This window comes from Erinaceus europaeus, chromosome 9 (genome assembly GCF_950295315.1).
Source record: "Erinaceus europaeus chromosome 9, mEriEur2.1, whole genome shotgun sequence".
In the NCBI taxonomy this organism is placed as follows: domain Eukaryota; kingdom Metazoa; phylum Chordata; class Mammalia; order Eulipotyphla; family Erinaceidae; genus Erinaceus; species Erinaceus europaeus.
This window is the reverse complement of record NC_080170.1, coordinates 119,161,527-119,186,322: the sequence shown is the minus strand read 5'-3', so window position 1 is coordinate 119,186,322 and position 24,796 is coordinate 119,161,527. Positions and strand designations below refer to the sequence as shown.

At 47.2% G+C, this 24,796-nt stretch overlaps 1 protein-coding gene across 7 annotated transcripts in view; it reads right to left on the bottom strand.

The window, feature by feature from the left end:
• Nucleotides 1-24,796, bottom strand: part of EVA1C (eva-1 homolog C) — a 102,701-nt gene that overhangs the window by 60,282 nt on the left and 17,623 nt on the right. For all 7 annotated transcript variants that reach the window (XM_060198631.1, XM_060198632.1, XM_060198630.1 and 4 more), the window contains exon 2: nt 1,665-1,861. In XM_060198631.1, coding sequence (XP_060054614.1) covers nt 1,665-1,861 — 197 coding nt within the window. The remainder of the gene's footprint in view (nt 1-1,664; nt 1,862-24,796) is intronic.

Below are 24,796 nucleotides of genomic sequence, written 5' to 3'. Positions count from 1 at the left end.
CAAACTGGCATTGAACTTGCCAATTGCTCCAACCACTCTGACTTCAGATCCAAGTGAGTCATATCTCAATAGTTATGAATGTTAAAGACTCAGGACAGTGGAGTAAAAATTGCCTAGAGAATTGAAAGCCTTGGGTAGGGGTAGAGAGTATAATCCTTATGCAAAGAGACTCTCATGCCTGAGGCTCCAAAGTCCCAGGTTCAATCCACAACCCCCTGCCACCATCATAAGCCAGAGCTGAAGAATGCTCTGGTAAACAAAATAAAAAGAATAAAAAAGAGAATTGAAAGCCTTGTAGAGTCATCACTGACAGACTGACTTGGGTCTTCTCCTATACCAGACCAGAGAGAGTGAATTGGGGCACCCAGCCTCTCCCACCCCCCATTCCTGGCTCCATCCAGTAGAAAAAGAAAACATCAAAGGTTGCCCAAAGCAGTTTTTTTTTTTGCCTCCAGGGTTATTGCTGGGGCTCAGTGCTTGCACCATGAATCCACTGCTCCTGGAGACCATTTTGACCATTTTTACCCCTTTTGTTGCCCTTGTTGCTTTATCATTGTTGTGGCTATTATTATTGTTGATGATGATGCTGTTCCTTGTTGGATAGGACAGAGAGAAATGGAGATAGGAGGGGAAGACAGAGAGGGGGAGAGAAAGACAGACACCTACAGACCTGCTTCACTGACTGTGAAGTGATTCCCCTACAGGTGGGGAGCCGGGGGCTCGAACCGGGATTCTTACACCAGTCCTTGTGCTTTGCACCATGTGCACTTAACCTGCTGTGCTACCGCCTGACCCCCGCCCAAAGCAGTTCTAAGCAGGGATGAAATAGTTATCCACAATTGGACGAGAAAACTGTAAAACGAAGCCAATGATTCTTCTCCTTTTTGGGAAGCATTTTCTAAATTTTTTTTTTCCTTTGGCTGAAGAGAGACAGAGAAGGAGACAGGAGACACCTGCAAGTGCACTGCTCATGAAGCTTCCTCCCAGTAGGTGGGGACCAGGGGATAGAACCCAGGTCTTCATGTGTGGTAATGTGCACTCTACCAGGTGTACCACCACCCAGGCCCCTATTTTCTAAGAACCTGGTTGTAATTTCTCCCACAGCCTCCTATGGGGGAAAAGAAACTCTGAGCTAAACCCCAATATGATGGCACCTTGTTTCCAGCCAATAAGGACCGTGCCCAGGAGTGAGTTCAGCTCGCAAGTGTGTTTAGCGAGAGAACTCCCCAAAGTCTGAGCTCTGTTTAATCCTTCAGAGGGGCAGCTGGTGGTACACCAAGTTAAGTGCACATCTTATAGCACACAAGGTCCTGGGTTCAAGCCCCCAGTCCCCACCTGCGGGGGGAAAGCTTTGCAGACAGTGAAATAGTAGTGCTACAGGTGTCTCTTTCTCTCCCTCCCTCCCAGTCTCCCCTTTCCCTCTTGATTTCTCTGTCTCTAATAAACAAACATATATTAACAAAGGAATCCTTCAGAGAAGCAAATCAGACTTCAAAGCAAATCAGAATTAGTGATTTGTCTAAGTTGGGACTTTCTGGGGAGGTTTGATTTACTGTGTTTTAAAGATATATTTTATCTGTTTCATATGACATAGAGTTTCACGAGACACACACACACACACACACGACCTTGTCACCAAGTTCAAACCCAACAAGACACAGTACCTGCATTGTGGTGGGTGCCACACAGCGTAGGCTGCCTTCCCTCCCGGAAGCCGGTTTGTGGACACCACACATTTGGGAATCTTGCCCATAAAAGGCTGACTGGACACTGATGGTGGAATGCCGGGGACACTGCAGGGCCAGGCGGTCGCCGTCACAGGCATAGGCTGTGTGGTTTTGCAGGAGTTTGGTCAGGTAACCTGGAAGATATTCAGCCACGTTACAAGCTGCCAGGAAACCCCCGCTCAGAGCTGGCCCGGCAGGTGGAAGTGGGGAGACAGTCTGCTGAGGGGCTCCCCCCAACCCTCCAACCAGGACTTAAGCTGGGGCTGAAGGAGAAGGTGGAGATTCCTGTGAGGCCTGGAGATGTGGTTTCTGGGGTGGCCTGGTGAAAGGCTGGGAGAACACCTCCCTTCAGGAAGCTAGGAGGGGCTGGCCAAGGTTACCAGAGCCCTGGGACACCCCTAACAACAGGGAATAGTCTGGGTGGGAGCCCCTTGGGTGTGAGGCTTCTTGCCTTGAGTGGGAGCTGGAGCTCTCTGACCTCTGCCAGTGAGGCTGGGCCTCCTTTGGGTGAGAGAATATGATTTCACTCAGAGAGAGAGAGAGAGAGAACACCCCCAGAGCATCACTCTAGCTCTGGGGATCAAACTCAACCTCATACACGCCAGTCCTGTGCTCTTCCATTACGCTGTCTCCCAAGTAGTTGTATTCACTTACTTATTCGTTTCCTGATTTATCTATTTACGTTCACATCTATGTCTGTTACCACCAGGGTTACTGCTGAGGTTCGGTGCCCATACAACGAATCCACCGCTCCTGGCAGCCATTTTTATTCCTTTTCATTTATGTCTTTATTTATTTAATTTGGTAGGACAGAGAGAAATTGAGAGGGGGAGGGGGATAGAGAGAGAAAGATAATAGCAGGACTGCTTCACTGCTAGTGAAGCTCCCCCCCCACACACAGGTGGAGACTGGGGGCTTGAACCTTGGTCCTCGCACAAGCTAATGTGAGTGCTCTAGTGGGTGTGCCACTATCTAGCCCTTAACGTACTTTTTAAAAGGTGGATTGATTTTGGTGGGGGAAGGCACACCTGGTCAAGTGCACATACATAAGCACAAGGATTGGAGCAAGGATTCTGGTTAGAGCCCCTGGCTCCCCACATGCAGGGGAGTCATTTTGAAAGCCATGAAGCAGGTCTACAGGTGTTTATCTTTCTCTCTCTCTTTCTACTTTCCCCTTCTCTCTCAATTTCCCTCTGTCGTATCCAACAACAACAACCAAAATGGGGAAAAAGGCCACCAGGAGCATTGGATTTGTAGTGCAGGCACCGAGCCCCAGTGATAACCCTGGAGGCAAAAGAAAAGGATTGATTTGGAACCAAGAGAGTCTATGTCTTTTCTTTTTAATTTGTACTTATTTCTTTTGGATAGGGACAGAGAGAAATTGAGAGGGGAGGGGAAGGCAGAGAGGAAAAGAGACAGAGAGACACCTGCAGCCTTGCTTTACTGCTGGTGAAGCTTTCCCCCTGCAGGTGGGGACCAAGGGTTTGAACCTGGGTCCTTGAGCACTGTAATGTGTGCACTCAACCAGCTGAATCACTACCAGGCCCCTGAGAGTATATGTCTTACCATGTGTGAGGGTCTGGGTTCGAGGGTTGGCACTCTGTGGAAGCACCATACACAGCACTGGGGGAAGCTAAGTGCATGGTGGGACAGCTGCTATCTGATCTCTCCCTCTCCCTCTCCCTCTCAAACCCGGGTCCCTGAGCTTGGTCAAGTGTGCACTCTACTGCATGAGGCCTCTCCCAGCTGGCAGAGCTCCTTTCATAGGGTGAGGGTCTTCGCTGGAGAGACGCAAAGAGGGGAAACAGGGCCCTGTTGTGGGCCCAACAGCGTCCACACAAAATTTGTGTCTCCTGGGAGTCTCAGAATGGGACCTTTTATGGAAATTGGGTGGGGACAGACACAAATTGCTAAGACGAGGATGCTGCAAGGTTGACAAGAAGAAGAGAGATGAAGAGAGAAGACAGGCCTGTGATATGACCCCAGGAGCAGGGAGGCTGGAAGCAGAAAGACTCGTTTCTAGAACCTTCTGAGACAACATGGTGCCACCGAGCCTTCCACAGCACACCTGTCACCCTGGAATGAGGAAAGAATGCGTCCTTGTGGTTTCCAGCCACCTGAACATGTAGCCCCCAGTTCCCACAGCCCACAGGAGACGGACACAGTTTCCTCCCCACCCAGTTTGGTCTCGCTGCTCCCTCTCCCTCAGGCTGAGAAGACTCTGAGGAGCTGACAGACTCAAAAAAGGGGAGGAAGCAGGCTCTTCTGGAATCAAGGATTCCTTTCCTCCCTCACACACCTCAGGAGGTCAAGGGCAAGGCATCTGGGAGGGCAGCCAGGGACTTTCTGGTGAGGTGCGTGGGAGAGGGTTGGCAGCCCTCAGACGCAGAGGGGAAGAGAGAGGTGGAGGACGGCACTTTCAGAACACAGCACTTTCAGAACACGAGAGAGGTGCTGAACTTCCTCCTGCCTTGGTTTCAGGATCCATTGTTCTTAGCAGAAAGCCCCCGACTCCACCACCCGGGACTCATTCCCTCTGTCTACCTGTGGAACATTCTAGATTGGTAAAGTTGTGACTTCCAGGGGAGGGTGGGAGCAGGATGATATACTTAGTTGCAAATATATATCTGGGGGGCCGAGAGGTGGCACATCTAGTTAAACACACATAGTACGAAGCATAGGGACCCACGCAAGGACCTGGGTTCAAGCCCTTGCTCCCCACCTGCAGGGTGTCTGCTTTGCAAGCGGTGAAGCAGGTCTGCAGGTGTCTGTCTGTCTCTCTTCCTCTCTTTCTCTCTCCCTTCTCAGTTTCTCTCTGTCCTATCCAATAAAATTTTTAAAAATGGCCACAAGGAGCAGTGGATTCATGGTGCCAGCACTGAGCCCCAGAAAGAAACCAGGAGGCAAAAACAAATATATATATATTTGTTGGGTACCTGGGTTGTGTGACTATGTCATTTTTAAAAAAATATTTACTCCCTTTTGTTGCCCTTGTTGTTTTACTGTTGTAGTTATTATTGTTGTTAATGTCGTCGATGTTGGATAGAACAGAGAGAAATGGAAAGAGGAGGGGAAGACAGAGAGGGGGAGAGAAAGACAGACACCTGCAGACCTGCTTCACCGCCTGTGAAGCGACTCCCCTACAGATGGGCAGCCGGGGGCTCGAACTGGGATCCTTAAGCCGGTCCTTGCGCTTTGCGCCACCTGCTCTTAACCCGTTGCGCTACCGCCTGACTCCCTATGTCATTTTTTAATTCCACATAGAGAGGAGAAAGAGAAAGACAAGCATAGAGAGGGAGAGATACCAACACACCACTCCACCATTAGTGGAATTCCCGCTGGTGCTGTCTATGGTGCTGGGGATCGAACCCAGGGCCACACACATGACAAACACGAAGCCCACAGAGCTGTCTTCTGACCCTCTCCCCATATTCATGTCCTGAGAGTAACATTCTGAAGACAGATAGCACAAACAGTGAAAGAGAGTTCTTTGGGGACCCCCTGAGAGGGGAGGGGAGTCCCTACTTCAAATGCATCAGACCTGACACCACAGAATAGAGAAGGTACTTTACTGGGCAGTCACAGCGGCTCTATTGAATGGCCCAACTCCTTTGCACGGGCCAGTGCCCATGGCCACAGGCTTTCAGAAGCACGTTATTCATACACAGCTGAGAAGCCACAAAAAGAAGGGACCAGACAGCGACATATCTGGTTGGGTGCAAACATTACACTATGCAAGGACCCAGGTTCAAGCCCTCTGGTCACCACTTGCAGGTGGAAAGCATCACGAGTAGTCAGGCAGGGTTGCAGGCATCTTTTTCCCTCTCTATCCCCCACCTCAATTTTTCTGTCTCTACCCAATAATAAATAAATAAATAATAAATAAATAATTTTTAAAAATTTATTTCTTTATTGGGGAATTAATGTTTTACATTCAACAGTAAATACAATAGTTTGTACATGCATAACATTCCCCAGTTTCCCATTTAATAATACAACCCCCACTATGTCATTTATCATCCTTCATGGACCTGTATTCTCCCCACCCACCCACCCCCACCCTAGAATCTTTTACTTTGGTACGGTACTCCAATTCCATTTCAGGTTCTACTTGTGTTTTCTTTTCTGGTCTTGTTTTTCAACTTCTGCCTGAGAGTGAGATCATCCCATATTCATCCTTCTGTTTCTGACTTATTTCACTCATGATTTTTTCAAGGTCCATCCAAGATCGGCTGAAAACGGTGAAGTCACCATTTTTTACAGCTGAATAGTATTCCATTGTGTATATATACCACAACTTGCTTAACTTGCTCATTTAAAAAATAAATGGAAGGATCTTAAATGCATGGTACCATGCAAACACAGCCCACCTGAAAATGCTGCAGACCACATTGATTCCAACTACCGGGAAAGGCAAAACGATAATGATGGTAAAAAAAAAAAAAAAATCTGTGGTTGGTGGGCAAGAGATATCTCAGCAAGTAGAGCGCAGGCCTTAGTCTGGGTGAGGTCCTGGGTTCTTTCTCTGTTATCACACATGGGAGTGCCATGGACAGGCCCCATGGGAACCCCAGAGATGGTGGAGTCTTTTTGTTTTACTCACCCTTTAATCCTAAGCATAAGCATGTAAAATTACAACTCACGTAGTGACACTTATAAACAACAGAGACTCAGTCCCTGCAGTTTTTGGAGGCTAGAAGTTCCAGATTCTGAACCTGGATCACACCACACGTGGTCTGTGGTCAGGTCCTGGCACGGCCTCTCTCCCTGGTTCACTGCTGTGCCACCTTTTGTGTCCTCAGGTGGAGAAAGGAGCCACGGGGCTCTGTGGAGCCCCTTTTATTGGGGGGAAGGGGATTCGGACTCCCCATTCTGGAAGGTTCCACCCTGCTGACCTAACCACCTCCCACAAGCCTTACCGTCCAACTCCATCACCTCTGGGGGTTAGGATTTCAACACGGGAATTCCCAGCAGGGCACACGTGCCCTGCACTCAGCTTTGTCCACAGTTGGCTCTGAGGAGCTGCTAGGGAAAGAATAACTACCAGAGCATATATATTTATATATATTTATTTTTATGTTTTGCTTTTGTTTTGTATTATTGTTTAGTTTTGTTAATGGCTCTCTTTGGAACACACACCCACGGGTGCTGGGTTAGTTTAAAATGCTATAGATTTTAATTAAAAAAATATTTTGTGTGGGGGCTGGGCAGTAGTGCACGGGGTTAACTGCACACAGTGTGAAGTGTAGGGACTGGCACAAGGATCCTGGTCCGCGCCCCTGGCTCCCCATCTTCAGGGGGAACAATTCACAAGCGATGAAGCAGGTCCTCAGGTGTCTATCTTTCTCTACCCGCTCGGTCTCTCCCTCCTTTCTCAATTTCTATCTGTCCTATCCAACAACAACAACAATGGAAAAAATAGCCACCAGGAGCAGTGGATTTGTAGTGTTGGCACCAAGCCCCAGCAACAACCCTGGAAGGAAAAAAAATTTTTTTAAATATTTTGATAAGGATCTTTGTAATTTTATTTTACTTTATTATTGGATAGAGACAGAAAGAAATTGAGAGTGGAGGTGGAGACAGACAGAGAGAGAGAAAAAAAGAGAGAGAGAGAGAGACCTGCAGCTCTACTTCACCTCCCCCCGTAGGTGGAGACCAGGGTCTTGCCCACTGGAGCGTGTGTGTTTAACCAGATGTACACACACACACACACACACACACACACACACACACAGAGGCTGAGACCACAGCACTGGAGTTTCTCCCAGACTCCTCTCACCTGGTATTGGGTAAGGTGTGTGTTCTGCCAGGTACACTGTTTCTCAGTGCCCCTCTCTCTCCCTCTTTGGAGAACTAGATGAAGAGCTTCTGGGAAATGGATACTGGCAACAAAGGGCATTCTCTTGTATCTTCAAGAGGCGTGACCTTGGGGGATTGCCCCTCTTGTTATATTTCCACTTATTTATTTGATACGACACAGAGAAATTGAGCAGGGGAAGGAGAGACAGAAAGACAGACACCTGCAGATCTGCTTTGCCACTTGTGACGTTTTCCCCCTGTAGGTGGGAACCAAGAGTCTGGACCCAGGTCCTTGTGCACCCTAATGGGTGCGCTCAACCAGGTGCGCCTGGCCCCCTGTTTTATTTCTAAGAGACCCTCATCTACATGTAAGTGAGGCACCAGGGAAAGAGGGCTGGTTTGTGAACGACACTCACAGCACCATGGAGTGTATTCTGCTGTGGAAGCAAGTCTCACGTCAGGGATACAGGAGCTTCTGTAGCCAAAGTGAGCCTGAGTAAAAACATGCCTGGTCACGTCATCAAACAAGCTTGGGGACATCTGGGCCACACAGAGGCAGACACATCCCTTCCCTGCTTGGAGTCTGAGTCACAGGAAGCCAGGGAGCCCAAGATGATGCTTGGAGTGGACAGAGAAGGCACCATAGCTCCGAAATCTTTGGCCAGAGCCCCGTGCGTGTCGTGTGTGTGTGCGTGCGTGCGCGCGCATGTGATCCAAGCAGGAGCAGTCGGCACACCCTCTATTCCCTTTGTTCTGAAGGGAACGCTCCCTTAAAAATCAGTGCTAGGGGGGTCGGGCAGTAGTGCAGCGAGTTAAGTGCACGTGGTGCAAAGCGCAAACACTGGCATATGGATCCCGGTTCGAGCCCCCGGCTCCCTACCTGCAAGGGAGTCACTTCACAGGCTGTGAAGCAGGTCTGCAGGTGTCTGTCTTTTTCTCCCCCTCTCTGTTTTCCTCTCCTCTCTCCATTTCTCTCTGTCCTATCCAACAACGAATGACATCAACAATAACAATAATAACCACAACAAAGGCAACAAAAGGGGGGGGGGGAATCAGTGCTAAGCCTCTCTGCATAGCTGCATTATTCACACTAGCCAAAGAGTGTACACAGTCTAAATGCCCATCAGCAGATAACTGGCTAAAGAAGTTATGGGATATATATTCCATGGAATTCTACTCTGCACTCAAAAAAGACAATATGGTGCCCTTTGGGACAAAATGGATAGAACTGGAGGTGGTGATACTTAGCGAGATACGTAAAGATATGAAAGACAACTATCCAGATGGCTTCACTCATGTGGAATCTAAAGAACTGACACTCCAGGGAGTTGGGCGGTAGCACAGCGGGTTAAGTGCAGGTGCGCAAAGCACAAGGACTGGCATAAGGATCCTGGTTTGAGCCCCCGGCTCCCCACCTGTAGGGGAGTCGCTTCATATGCGGTGAAGCATGTCTTCAGGTGTCTTTCTCTCCGTCTCTCTGTCTTCCCCTCCTCTCTCCATTTCTCTCTGTCTTATCCAACAATGACGACAACAATAATAACTACAACAATAAAACAACAAGGGCAACAAAAGAGAATATTTGAAAAACATTAAAAAAAAAAAAGAACTGACACTCTTCAACTTGCAAAAAGGAATGGAAAAAAAAAAACCCATTTCTACCACTCTGTGAGAACTATGGTGTTTATTATTGGGAAGGTGAGGACACAGTGATGATGAGCGTGGTGAGGAACTGTACCCTCTGTCACACTATAACTGTAAACCACTATTCATCACAAATAAAAAATGATGGCTTGATTTTTTTTCTCTTTTTTTTTTTTTTTACCGTCAGGGCTAGGAGCTGCATCTAACTCAGGTGCTTCCGGAAGCCCTGTGATGTCAGGACCCTCATCTGAGGCAGGAAACAAAGGCAGGAGGAGCAGGGGACCACACCCACCGACCCTGACTTGCAAGTGACTGTTCCCTCGGAAGACTGGTTTCGCTGTGAGGGTCAGTGAGAGCAACAGCTGTCATCCAGCAGATACCACCCAGGGCTCTGCTGCATTGGAGAACTGAATCATAGGAATCCACGGGGGCGGGGGTGTGCAAATGAAATCGCCCTCCCTGCCAGCCCCTGGCTCCCATCGCTCATCCTAAAATGGTCAAGTCAGAGCCAAGAGCACAGACTGCAGCCTCCTGAAATGTCATTGCTGAACCTGAAGTGGGGAGGGATCTGTCTGTCTTTCTTTCTTTCTTTCTTTTCTTCTTTCCCTGCTTCCTTTCTCCTCCTTCCCACTGTCCCCCTCTCTGTGTTTCTCCTTCCCTCCCTCCACTGCCTTTCTTTTATGTCACTAAGGCATATTGGTTATACTTATTTATCTTATTGCCACCAGGGTTATCGATGGAGTTCAGTGCTCACAGGAGGAATCCACTGCTCCCAGCAGCCATTCCTCCTCCTCTTCAACTCTCCTCTTTTTAAAACAGAAACAGAGAGACACTGAGAGGGAAGGGGGAGATAGGGAGAAGGGACACCTGCAGCCCTGCTTCACGGCTTCTGAAGCTTCCCTCCAGCAGGTAGGACGCAGGGACTTAAACTTGGGTCCTTGCACGTGGTAATCTGTGCCACAGTTCAGCCTAAATGAAGGCTTTTGAAGTTACTAATAATTAAGTTGGAAAAATAACTCACTTAACTAGTGAGTGCAGTGGTTTGCTATGTGTACAACACAGGTCCGAGCTGGCCAGCACAACATGGAAGGAAGCTTTGGAACCCAACACACCCATCCAAAAAGATCTGTGTCCACCTGTGTTCACAGCAGCACAATGTGTAATAGCCAAAACCTGGAGGCAACCCAGGTGTCCAACAACAGATGAGTGGCTGAGCAAACTGTGGCCTATATACACGACAGAATACCACTCAGCTATTAAAAATGGGGACTTCACCTTCTTCACCTCATCTGGATGGAGCTTGAAGGAATCATGATAAGTGAGATAAGCCAAAAAGAGAAGGATTAATCTAGGATGATCTCACTCATAGACAGAAGTTGAGTAATAAGAACAGATGGGGGGGGGGGGTGTCAGGCAATAGCACAACGGGTTAAGCGCACATGGCGTAAAGCGCAAGGACCAGCGTAAGGATCCTGGTTTGAGCCCCCGGCTCCCCACCTGTAGGGGAGTCGTTTCACAGGTGATGAAGCAGGTCTGCAGGTGTCTATCTTTCTCTCTCCCTCTCTGTCTTCCCCTCCTCTCTCCATTCCTCTCTGTCTTATCCAACAATGACAACAATAAATAACTACAGCAGCAAAAGGGAATAAGTAAATAAATATTTTTTTAAAAAAAGAACAGATGGGAGAAACACAAAATAAACGTGAAGTGGGTTTGGTGTATTGCGCCAAAGCAAAGGGCTCTGGGGAAAGGGGGAGTGAACTTTCACATCCTGGTGCTTGATGGCAGAGGAGAACCTGGGCTGAGGGTGAGTGTTTTGTGGAAAACTGAGGAATTGTACACATGGACCAACAATTATTTTTACTGTGAGCCATTAGTCGCCCCAATTAAAAAAATAATAAAAGGAGCTTTGGTGCTGTTCTCTCTCTCTCTCTCTCTCTCTCTCTCTCTCCCTGCCTTTATGCCTCTATCTAAAAGAATGAACATAAAACAAAGTTACTAGTATTTAGAAGAAACCAAACAGGTGGCAAGTTCTTCCTTTTTCTCTACTGGAGCCAAATGCTCCCTGTGCAAGTCTCTGTGTCTCCAGGGCTGGAGCCTGACTCACTCTGAGCACAGGATGTAAAGACATCAGCCCCTGACCCCACATGAGTGGGTTCAAGTCCCTTCGTCACCAGGGGCGTTTCACAAGCTTCCTTCTGGGAAGAGAATGGAATGCAATCGTATTGTCTTTGTTTCCATTTTATTATTATTATTTTTTTAATGAATAAAGCTTGAGCTTGCTTTAGATAAGAGACTCCTCTGCCCTCCCATTCACAAATAGTCAAAGGTGTTTCTACATGTTTGGAGCTCTTTCCCAGAAAAGGGTATTATTTTATTCTTTTGTGTTTGTGTGATGAGAGAGCCAGGGCAGTTTTATAGTAGTGAGTCAGCGTTCATGGGGCTGCAGAGATGGCCCCCAATGGGTAGAGGGTTTAGGACTGAGCACCCACTGCCCCAAGGGCAGAAAGGTTAAAGAGGGAAGTCAGGCGGCAGGGAGGGGGCTCAGCAGCAGAGCACAGGACTTACAAGTGTGAGGTCCTGAGTTCAAGCCCTGGCACCAGACATGCCTGGCACGAGATATGCTCTGGTTTGTCCTCCTTTCTCTTCCTTCTCCTCATCTCTCCTCTCTCCCTCTCTCTCTCTCTGTCTCCCACACACACAAAGGAATCATGTTAAGTGAGATAGACTAGAAAAAGAAGAAAGAATAACAAATGATCTCACTTATGGGTAGAACTTAAGAAACAAAAACAGAAAAAGGAAACACAAAGTGAAACTCGATGGGGTTTTGAGTACTGGATCAAAGTAAAGGACTGGGGTGGGGGGTGGAGGAGGCCGGGGGCTGGATGGGAGGTAGCTTTCAAGCCCCGGTACACAATGATAGGTCTAAGTTGGTGGTGAGAATGTTTTGCAGACACCTGTCTTGGTGGGGTGAGACACTGTACCCATGTGCCACCTGCTAGATTGTAAACCATTAGCCTTCCAATTAAAAAAAAAAAAGAAGAAGAAGCTCATCTCAGACTCGTGGGAAACAAAAAACAAAGGATTGCATCTTCTAAAAGGTGACTATGGACCTCGCCCCCTCTCTCTGGTCCCTGGTTCTGAACCAAGAAGTGGGGCCTGGCGACCACTCCAGCATTCTGTCAACAGGTGCTTGTGTTAAGTGGAAAGATAGCAGGACTTTGAGAAGTACTCAACGCTTTCACCAAACACCTCTCCCCAGTCAGCCCTGTGTTCCTGACACCATCCCATGTGACCTTCACCCCCCCAGCCCATAGGGCAATTTTTTTTGTCACTAGGGTTATTGCTGGGGGTTGGTGTAGGCACAAAAAATCCACCACCCCCAGCGGCCATTTTTCTTCCTCTTCCTTCCTTCCTTCCTTCCTTCCTTCCTTCCTTCCTTCCTTCCTTCCTTCTTTCCTTCCTTCCTTCCTTCCTTTCTCTCTATTTTATTTGATAGGGCAGAGAGACATTGAAAGGGGAGAGGGAGGGAGTCGGGCTGTAGTGCAGCGGGTTAAGCGCAGGTGGCGCAAAGCACAAGGACCGGCATAAGGATTCCAGTTCGAACCCCGGCTCCCCACCTGCAGGGAAGTCACTTCACAGGTGGTGAAGCAGGTCTGCAGGTGTCTGTCTTTCTCTCCCCCTCTCTGTCTTCCCCTCCTCTCTCCATTTCTCTCTGTCCTACCCAACAACGACGACAACAACAATAATAACTACAACAATAAAACAACAAGGGCAACAAAAGGGAATAAATAAATAAAATAAAATATTAAAAAAAAAGAAAGGGGAGAGGGAGATAGAGAAGGAGAGAAAAAGAGAGACATTTGCAGATCTGCTTCATCACACCCCTGCTGGTGGGGAGCGAGCGGAGTCTTGAACCTGGCTCCGTGAGCATGGTGGTGTGTGCACTCACTGGGTGAGCCACCACCCGAGCCCCAGAAGAGTCACTTCTCTGAGACATTGAGTTGAGTCGCTGAGTCAAAGGGAGGACTGGTCTCAGGAATTAGCCTGTCAGCTGCAAGTCTTCACAAAAGCCACCCGCACGGTGCACCTGTGGGCTCTGATGGAATGTCTCACTGGATTTTACTTAATTTCGTTTTATTTTTGTTGTCACTGTGGCTTCTAAGTTTCACCTGGTTAGTACTCTGCTTTGCCAAACTCTGGACCCAGATTCAAGCCCGGCCATCACTATACTGGAGAAAGCTCCAGTGCTTGGTGTCCTTCCCTCTCTGTGTCTGTGTTTGTGTCTGTGTGTCTGTCTGTCTATCTGACACTCACTCTCCTCTCTCTTTCTATCCCTCTCTCTACTGAGGGGAAAAAAAAAAAAAAGCCCCAAACAGTAACGATCCACTAGCAGCATCAACAACAAGAAAAGACTCCAGGAGTCGGGCGGTAGCGCAGCGGGTTAAGCGCACGTGGCGCAAAGCACAAGGACCGGTGTAAGGATCCCGGTTCGAGCCCCCGGCTCCCCACCTATAAGAGAGTCGCTTCACAGGTAGTGAAGCAGGTCTGCAGGTGTCTCTCTTTCTCTCCCCCTCTCTGTCTTCCCCTCCTCTCTCCATTTCTCTCTGTCCTATCCAGTAACAATGACATCAATAACAACAACAATAATAACTACAATAATAAACAACAAGGGCAACAAAAGGGAAGAAAGAAAGAAAGAAATATTAAAGAAAAATTTAAAAAGGGAAAAAAAGACTCCAAATGCACTGTCTTGAGTTTGAACTATCATTACAATCTTATGACATCCACTATCCTATTCTCTTTTAACTTTGTATTTGTGATTAGTAGTGGGTTACAAGATCTTAAGATTACAGAGTATGGTTCTAGACCACAGACCACACCCACCACCAAAGTTCTGGGTTTCTGTTAGTTTATTTTGTTGTTTTTTGTTAATATTTATTTTATTTATTTATTCCCTTTTGTTGCCCTTGTTGTTTTATTGTTGTAGCTATTATTGATGTCATAGTTGTTGGATAGGACAGAGAGAAATGGAGAGAGGAGGGGAAGACAGAGGGGGAGAGAAAGACAGACACCTGCAGACCTGCTTCACCGCCTGTGAAGCCACTCCCCTGCAGGTGGGGAGCCGGGGTTTCAGCCGGGATCCTTATGCCGGTCCTTGTGCTTTGCGCCACCTGCGCTTAACCCGCTGCGCTACAGCCCGACTCCCTTATTTTTTTTAAAGATTTATTTCAGGAGTCGGGCGGTAGTGCAGCAGGTTAAGCGCACGTGGCGCAAAGCGCAAGGACCGGCGTAAGGATCCGGGTTCCAGCCCCCGGCTCCCCACCTGCAGGGGAGTCGCTTCACAGGCGGTGAAGCAGGTCTGCAGGTATCTGTCTTTCTCTCCCCCTCTGTCTTCCCCTCCTCTCTCCATTTCTCTCTGTCCTATCCAACAACTATGACATCAATAACAACAACAATAATAACTACAACAATAAAACAACAAGGGCAATAAAAGGGAATAAATAAATAAAATATTAAATAAATAAATAAACAAATAAAGATTTATTTCATGAGAGAGAAAAGAAGAGACCCAAACACTGCCCTAACACAGGCAGTTCTGTGGATTGAACCTGGAACTTCACGGAGGCCAAGCATCACGCTCCAGTCACTGAGCCACCTCCCCAGCCACCCACTACCCCATTTTGAACAGCTGTGGCAGGATCTCCTTCACATCCATCCACTAAACTGTCCAAGCCCTACAGAAAATTAACAGCTGGGCCCAGCACAATAGCTCATCTGGACAGCGGGCCTGCTTTATCACGCGTGCCACCCAGACTCAAGCTTGACGCCTAGCAAGTTGGAGGGAGCTTCAGTGCTGTGGTGTCTTCCCCTGCTCCTTCTCTCTCTCTCCCCCCTCCCTCTCTTTCTATTTTTCACCAGAGCACTACTTGGCTCTGGTTTATGGTGTTGTGGGTAATTGAACCTGGGACTTCAGAGCCTCAGGCATGAGAATCTCTTTGCGTTACCATTATGCCACCCCCCAAGAAGACAGTTGTGAGCAGTGACGATAAAAACAAATAAGATGATGATGATGATGGTGATGGTGATGGTGATGGTGATGGTGATGGTGATGATGATAATATCTCGTTTGGTCACCAGTCATCGACTCAGAAAATAACTCTGCAAACACCATTTGGATTAGATCCAGAAAATACCAGAACCAATCTCTGCCTGCCCCCAGCCTTTCCACACAGAATCCTTTGCTAAGCACCACTTCCCTCTCCAAACTCCAGAGCCTACTGGCGGTGCAGGAGGGGTTGGGAGAGGCATACTTGATAACTTAATGCCACTTTTTACCGGCATTTAAGACCCAGATAGGAAATCTACACTGGAACTTTTCAGGCAGGTGTGTGGCTATACCTCCGTGTACAACAAAAGGCTCTCAGACACACTCAGAAAAAGGGGGGCAGCTAGAAGACCTTGGCCCAGCCCTCCGTGGGGGACTGAGACTGCGGGGAAGAGGGGGGAACAGGTGCAATCCCTCCCCCTTCCCATGCACCCATGAAGTCTTTCAACTCTGCCCAACTGTGGGGTGTGTGGGATGATGCAGGCAAATAGCCCAGAAGTTGAGTCTTGGGGAACAGCATTCTCTGCCTTCTTCAGCTAATTGGGAAGTTAGATCGTGAAGTCACTGCTTAAAATAAGGCAACTTGTTGCCTCCTTAGGAGGTAATGGTGCTGTTTGTTTCACATAGCTGGTTTGGCAGTTATAAAACCACCAGGCTTCGGTTTCCCCAGAGCCCCACCCTACTAGGGAAAGATAGAGGCAGGCTGGGAGTATGGAGGGACCTGTCAACGCCCATGTTCAACGGGGAAACAGTTACAGAAGCCAGACCTTCCACCTTCTGCATCCCACAACGACCCTGGGTCCGTGCTCCCGGAGGGATAAAACAACAGGAAAGCTATCAGGGGAGGGGATGGGATATGGAGTTCTGGTGGTGGGAACTGTGTGGAGTTGTACCCCTCCTATCCTACAGTTTTGTTAATGTCTCCTTTTTAAAATAAAGAAAGAAAGAAAGACAGAAAGAAAAAGAAAAAGGAAATCTTAAGAAAAAGAGAAAGAGGAAGGAAGGAAGGAAGGAAGGAAAGAAGGAAGGAAGGAAGATGGAAATGACAAAATCTTCCAAAATAAACAAATTTCTTTAAATTTAAAGATAATAAATAAGTGAATAAATAAATAAATAAAACCATCAGATTTAGGGGTAAGCCAGGTTGCCTGTGCTTTGGACCCACTGGGTTTCACACACACACACGCACACGCGCACGCGCACGCGCATACACACACACACACACACACACACACACACACACACACGCATGTGGGCGCGCGTGCCAATCCTCAAGCAATTCACAAAATCTAGAGCAATGAAGTTTCCAAATCTTGAAAAACACGTGAACAGCCTATCTAAAAGGTTGGGCTTAGGAAAGACTGAGAGACTGGCCAAACGCACGACAGCCTCATGGTCTGTTATGACTCTTGGATCTATGACAACCTTCTCTTCACGGATTTAATAGTTAATGGATTCTTCTTTTTTTTTAATCGTATCCAATCTGATTAACGACCTCAAAAAAAATTGCTGTAGTGAAGGTTCACGCCTGAAAGGTGGCATTCACATGGGTTACAGAATTCAACACTGTAGTGGGGGAGAAAGCATAATGGTGATGCAAAAAGACTGTCATTCCTGAGGGTCCTAGATCCTGAGTTCAATCCCCTTGCACCACTATAGGCCAGAGCTGAACAGTGCTCTAGAGAGGGAAGAGAGAAAGAAAGAAAGAAAGAAAGAAAGAAAGAAAGAAAGAAAGAAAGAAAGAAAGAAAGGAGGGAGGGAGGGAGGGAAGGAGGGAGGAAGGAATAAAAGAGAGAGAGAGAAGTGGACTGGGCAGTGGCACACCTGGTAGAGTGCACACATTAAAGTGCATAAGGACCTGGTTCAAGCCCCCAGTCCCCACCTGCAGTGTCTCTATTTCTCTTTCCCTCTTTATCTGCTCCTTCCCTCTCAACTTTTCTCTCTCTGTCTCTACCCAAAATAAGTAAGATTTTTGTAAAAATGCAATGTCATAGATGTAAAAACTGCCTGGGTGAAAATCACACTCTGGGGTCCTGCAAGAGAGTTGAGTGTTTACACAGTCCGAAAACAGTGCCACAGCTCAGTTAGCGTGAATTTCGCCAAGTGAAGCTCACAGTGTGGGAGGGGTTTGGGCTTAAGCCTTTTGCTCCCCTCTTGGTTTCACCTGGGAATTTAGGGAAAGTAACAGCATTTTTTCTCCCTTTGTTTCGCAGACACCGGGAGGCTGGGCCATGTAAAGAAACCCAAGGTAATTAGCTGGTCTGGCTTAGCCTAAGTGAGTCCCTGGCACACTCAGCCCAGGGCCTACAGAAACCACTGCCAGCGGGCTCTGCTACACCAATGGTTCAGGGCCACAGGATTCTTCCTGAATTCTCCCAGGGCCTCCTTCTCCCTTTCGCTGCCAGTTATTCCTTCTGACGTATCTCTGCTGGCGTCCCTGATATCCATTCTTTATCTGGAACCTTCTTTTTTCTTTATTGCGGGAATTACTGATTTACAGTCAACCGTGAAACACGGTAGTTGGTACATGTGTAACATTTCTCAGTTTTCCTCATAACAGCCTAATCCCCCCCTCTAGGTCCTCCTCCTGGTACCATCATGTTCTAGGGCCTGAAGACTCTCTCCACCTCCAAAGTCTTTTGGTGCAATACACCAACTTCAGTCCAAGTTCTGCTTTGTGTTTTCACTTTTTGCTGTTCTTATTTTTCAACTTCTGTCTATGAGTGGGATCAGCCCATATTCATCCTTCTCTTTCTGGCTTATCTCACTTCACATGATTCCTTTCAGCGCTACCCAAGATGAGGTGGAGAAGATGAAGTCATCATTCTTTTTTTTTATTATTGTTGTTGTAGTTGATGTCGTTGTTGTTGAATAGGACAGAGAGAAATGGAGAGAGAGGAGGGGAAGACAGAGAGGAGGAGAGAAAGACAGACACCTGCAGACCTGCTTCACCGCCTGTGAAGCGACTCCCCTGCAGGTGGGGAGCCGGGGTCTCGAACCGGGATCCTCATGCCAGTCCTTGCGCTTAGCGCCACCTGCGCTTAACCCACTGCACTACCGCCCGGCTCCCGAAGTCATCATTCTTAATAGCTGAGTAGTATTCCATTGCGTATATAGACCACAACTTGCTCAGCCACTCATGTGTTGTTGGACACTTGGGTTGCTTCCAGGTTTTGGCTAGTACAAATTGTGCTGCTATGAACACAGGTTTACAGAGATTTTTTTTTGGATGGATGTGTTGGGTTCCTTAGGATATATCCCCAGGAGAGGAATTGCAGGGTCATAGGGTAGATCCACTTCTAGCCTTCTGGGAGTTCTCCAGGCTGTTCTCCACAGAGGTTGGACCAATTGACATCCCCACCAGCAGAGCAGGAGGGTCATATGGAAACTTCTCTTGTGCCATCCCTTGGGTGAATGAAGAAGTCACAGCCTTCACCTGTGAGCCCACACAGACACCTCTTCCTTCCTTCCTTTTCTTCAAAGTATTATTATTATATTTATTTAATTGGATAGGACAGCGAGAAATTAAGAGAGGAAGGGGAAATAGGGAGAGTGAAACAGAGGCACCTGCACACCTTCTTACAAAGCTTTCCCCCTTCAGGTGGGTACTGGGGGCTTGAACCCGGGTCCTGGCTCGTGGTAACAGTGTGTACACTTAACAGGGTGCACCACCTTCTGCCCCCCCCATTAATTAATTTTTATACCTAGTATCTCTCTTTCTCTCTCTCATCCATTATCTTGGGGTTTAAAAAATGGGGGGAAGGATAGTGGTGTACCCAGTTGAGCTCACACATTACCATGAGCAAGGACAGAAGTTCAAGTCCTAGAAGCCGGGCGCTAGCACAGCGGGTTAAGTGCACGTGGCACAAAGCACAAGGACCGGCGTAAGGATCCCAGTTCGAGCCCCCGGCTCCCCACCTGCAGGGGAGTCGCTTCACAGGTGGTGAAGCAGGTCTGCAGGTGTCTGTCTTTCTTTCCCCCTCTCTGTCTTCCCCTCCTCTCTCCATTTCTCTCTGTCCTATCCAACAACCGACATCAATGACAACAACAATAAAACAACAAGGGCAACAAAAAGGGAATAAATAAATATTTAAAATTTTTTTCTTTTGCCTCCAGAGTTATTGCTGGAACTCAGTGCCAACACTGAAAATCCACTGCTCCTGGTGGCCACTTTTTCCTTTTTTTTTTCTCCAAAAATTGAGAGGGGAAGGGCTATTGGGGGGGAGAGAGAAATACAGACACTTGCAAACCTGCTTCACAGCTCATGAAGTATCCCTGCTGCATATGGGGATACTCAAACCTGGGTCCTCACAGATTCCTTATGCATAGTACTATGTGCACTTAACCAGATGTGCCACTGCCCAGCTCCCAAATAAGTTAATTTTTTTATTTTAAACTTATTTATTTTTGGTGAAAAAACAAATAAAAAACATCCAAAAAAAAAAAAGATACAGAAATAAACAAATAAAGGGGTCAAGGAAGCAGCTCCGAGGTATCATGAAAAGATGAGGCCCACCATTTATTCCCTGGCACTACATTAAAAAAAAAAAATCACTCGGCTAGGCAGTGGTGCACCTGGTTGAGTTTACACCTTACCATGCACAGGGACCCAAGTTCATGGACCTGATTCCCACCTACTTCTTCTTCTTCTAGCGTTTGCCCTTCTTCCATAGCCAGTCAACAGCATCAGGTTGAGCCTGATGTAAAGTTTCGAGACCTCCTTTGAATCTGGAGAGGTGGCAGTCGTTGACTATGTGGGTCATAGTCTGTCTGGAGCTGCAGGGGCAGTTCGGGTCGTCTCTGGCTCCCCAGCGATGGAACATAGCGGCACACCGGCCTTGGCCTGTTCCATAGCGATTGAGGAGGGCCCAATCATAACGTGCTAGGTCAAAGCCGGGTTGACGCTTGCAGGGGTCTGTGATGAGGTGTTTGTTCTTGACCTCAGCTGACTGCCAGCTCTGTTTCCAAGAGACTGGAACAGAGAAGTTCAGTGTAGGCGTAGGGGACCAGATTGGGTGACGAGACGTCAAGCGTTGGACAGGGTGGGCGAAGATCTCCGCGTATATTGGCAGGTCCGGTCGAGCGTAGACGTGGGAAATGAACTTAGATGATGCCGCATCCCGACGAATATCTGGCGGGGCGATGTTGCTCAGAACTGGCAGCCATGGAACCGGGGTGGAACGGATGGTTCCAGAAATTATCCTCATGGAGGAATATAATTTGGAATCGACCAAGTGGACATGGGGGCTACGGAACCATCCTGGGGCACAGTATTCTGCAGTGGAATAGCATAATGCCAGAGATGATGATCGTAGTGTGGAAGCGCTCGCGCCCCATGAGGAGCTGGCCAGTCTTGCAATGATGTGATTCCTCGCGCCCACCTTTGCTGCAGTTTTTATGAGATGTTCGTGAAATGACAGAGTGCGATCGAGAGTAACGCCAAGATAGACTGGCTGGGCTTCATGCCGGATTCTCGTATCGCCAAGCTGCACATTAAGCTCACACGAGGCCGAGGCATGGTGTAGATGGAAAACAGATGATACCGTTTTTGCAGTGCTAGGGATTAGTCGCCATTTTTTACAGTAATCAGATATCAGACAGGTCTTTCGTGAGTGTTCCCACCTACTGAGGAACCATGAAGCAGGTCTGCAGGTATCTTATTTTATTTACTTTTTTGCTTGTTTGTTTTGCCTCCAAGATTATCACTAGGGCTCAGTGCCAGCACTATGAATCCACTGCTCCCGGTGTACTTTCCCCCCCATTTTATTGGATAGAACAGAGAGAAATTAAGAGGGATGGCGGAGACAGGGGGCAGAGAAAGATAGACACCTGCAGACCTGCTTCACCACTTGTGAAGCGACCCACTTCAGGTGGGCAGCGGGGGCTTGAACTTGGATCTTTGTGAGGGTCATTGTGCTTAGTATTATGTGAGCTTAACCGGGTGCACCACCACTCAGCCCCCAAGAAGTGATGATGTTATATCATGTACATATGAAGGCCTGGTGTAAGAGGAGGTGGGGGGGTGGAGAGAGAAACATTTGTTGGGGTCTGGGAGGTGGCGCAGTGGATAAAGCATTGGTCTCTCAGGCCTGCGGTGCTCAGTTTGATCCCCCTCTTCCTCTCTCTATAAGTGAGTAAATATATAAAGAATACATATATCCACACCTATGGACATCTGATCTTTGACAAAGGGGCCCAGACTATGAAATGGGGAAAGCAGAGTCTCTTCAACAAATGGTGTTGGAAACAATGGGTTGAAACATGCAGAAGAATGAAACTGAACCACTGTATTTCACCAAATACAAAAGTAAATTCCAAGTGGATCAAGGACTTGGATGTTAGACCACAAACTATCAGACACTTAGAGGAAAATATTGGCAGAACTCTTTTCTGCATAAATTTTAAAGACCTCTTCAATGAAACGAATCCAATTACAAAGAAGACTAAGACAATCATAAACCTGTGGGACTACATAAAATTAAAAAGCTTCTGCACAGCTAAAGAAACTACTACCCAAACCAAGAGACCCCTCACAGAAGGGGAGAAGATCTTTACATGCTATACATCAGACAAGAGGCTAATAACCAGAATATATAAAGAACTTGCAAGTATCAACAACAAGACAACAAATAACCCCATCCAAAAATGGGGGGAGGACATGGACAGAATATTCATCAAAGAAGAGATCCAAAAGGCCAAGAAACACATGAAAAAATGCTCCAGCTCTCTGATTGTCAGAGAAATGCAAATAATGACAATAGTAAGATACCACTTCACTCCTGTGAGAATGTCATACATCAGAAAAGGTAACAGCAGCAAATGCTGGAGAGGGTGTGGGGTCAAAGGAACCCTCCTGCACTGCTGGTGGGAATGTCAATTGGTCCAACCTCTGTGGAGAATAGTCTGGAGAACTCTCAGAAGGCTAGAAATGGACCTACCCTATGACCCTGCAATTCCTCTCCCCGGGATATATCCTAATGAACCCAACATATCCATCCAAAAAGATCTGTGTACACATATGTTCTTGGCAGCACAATTTGTAATAGCCAAAAGCTGGAAGCAACCCAGGTGTCCCACAACAGATGAGTGGCTGAGCAAGTTGTGGTATACATATATACAATGGAATACTACTCAGCTATTAAAAATGGTGACTTCCCCATTTTCAGCTGATCTTGGATGGACATTGAAAAAATCATGTTAAGTGAAATAAGTCAGAAACAGAAAGATGAGTATGGGATGATCTCATTCTCAAGCCAAAGTTGAAAACAAGATCAGAAAAGAAAACACAAGTAGAACCTGAACTGGAATTGGCATATTGCACCAAAGTAAAAGAATCTGGGGTGGGTGGGTGGGTGGGTGGAGTCAATACAGATCCAAGAAGGATTCAGAGGACCTAGTGGGGGTTGTATTGTTATATGGAAAACTGGGAAATGTTATGCATGTACAAACTATTGTATTTACTGTTGAATATAAAACATTAATTCCCCAATAAAGAAATTTTAAAAAAGAATACATATATTAAAATATATTTTAATTTTTTTCAGCTTATTTATTTTATTTATTTTAAATTTTTTATATTTATTTATTTATTTTTATTTTTGTTGCCCTTGTTTTTTTATTGTTGTAGTTATTGTTGTTGTCGTTGTTGGATAGGACAGAGAGAAATGGAGAGAGGAGGGGAAGACAGAAGGGATAAGAAAGACAGACACCTGCAGACCTGCTTCACTGCCTGTGAAGCGACTCCCCTGCAGGTGGGGAACCAGGGGCTCGAACCAGGATCCTTAGGCCGGTCCATGCACTCAGCGCCACCTGCGCTTAGCCCACTGCACTACCGCCTGACTCCCTTCAACTTATTTTTATAATACCTATGCTCAGAATTAAAAAACTGAGTGCATGAGACATTTTAGAAAAACTAATGATTTCACAAGACCTGCATTTTCAATACTGTTTTTGAAAAAAGAGAAGAAATCTCCCCATCTCTGTTTCCCCTCCTCTCTCGATTTCTCTCTGTCCTATCTAACAACAATGACAGCAATAACAACAACAAGGATAACAACAAGGGAAACAGAATGGGGAATAAAATGGCCTCCAGGAGCAGTGGATTTTTTTTTAATATTTATTTTATTTATTTATTCCCTTTTGTTGCCCTTGTTGTTTTATTGTTGTAGTTATTATTGTTGTTATCGTTGTTGGACAGGACAGAGAGAAATGGAGAGAGGAGGGGAAGACAGAGAGGAGGAGAGAAAGACAGACACCTGCAGACCTGCTTCACCGCCTGTGAAGCGACTCCCCTGCAGGTGGGGAGCCGGGGTTCGAACCGGGATCCTTATGCCGGTCCTTGTGCTTTGCGCCACCTGCGCTTAACCCGCTGCGCTACAGCCCGACTCCCAGCAGTGGATTCTTAGTGCAGGCACCAAGCCCCAGCGATAACCTTGGAGGGAAAAAAAAAAAAAGAAAAGAAAAGAAAGGAAAAGAAAGAAAAACAATTTTCCTATAGCCATATCACTATCTCTGTCTAAAGGGCAGGCTGGGTGGTGGCACACCGGGTTGGGCCCTCCTCAATCGCTATCGAACAGGCCATGGCCGGTGCGCCGCTATGTTCCATCGCTGGGGAGCCAGAGACGACCCGAACTGCCCCTGCGGCTCCAGACAGACTATGACCCACATGGTCAACGACTGCCACCTCTCCAGATTCAAAGGAGGTCTCGAAACTTGACATCAGGCTCAACCTGACGCTGCTGACTGGCTACGGAAGAAGGGCAAACGCTAGAAGTAGAAGCGTACATAGTGAGAAGCGCAAGGACTCACACAAACATCCTGGTTCGAGCCCCCGGCTCCCCACCTGTACAGCGGTCGCTTTACAAGCAGTGAAACAATTCTGCAGGTGTCTATCTTTCTCTCCCCACCCCCTCCATTGCTGTCTTATGCAACACAAAATGGCCTCCAGGAGCAGTGGATTTGTAGTGCAGACACTGAGCGCCAGTGATAACCCTGGAGGAAAAAAAAAAAAGAAAGAAAGAGAGAGAGTGTGATGGGGGAAGCCTCCACTAAGTTGTCAAATATCCTTTATTATGGGAGTCAGGTGGTAGTGCAGCAGGTTAAGCGCAGGTGGCACAAAGCGCAAGGACCAGTGTAAGGATCCCGGTTCAAACCTCCAGCTCCCCATCTGCAGGGGAGGCGCTTCACAAGCGGTAAAGCAGGTCTACAGGTGTCTCTCTTTCTCTCCCCCTCTCTGTCTTCCCCTCCTGTCTCCATTTCTCTCTGTCCTATCTAACAATGACGGCATCAATAACAATAACAATAATGCTACAACAATAATAAAAAACAACAAGGGCAACAAAAGGGAAAATAAATAAATAATGAAAAAAATCCTTTATTATATGTATCTACCTATTTCTGTCTATGTGCATATATTTATGTAGCCAGACAGAAATTGAGAGGGGGAGGGGAGTTAGAGAGAGAAAGAGAGAGAAACCTGTAGCCCTGCTTCAACATTCTCAAGGCTTCCCCCCTGCAGCTGGGG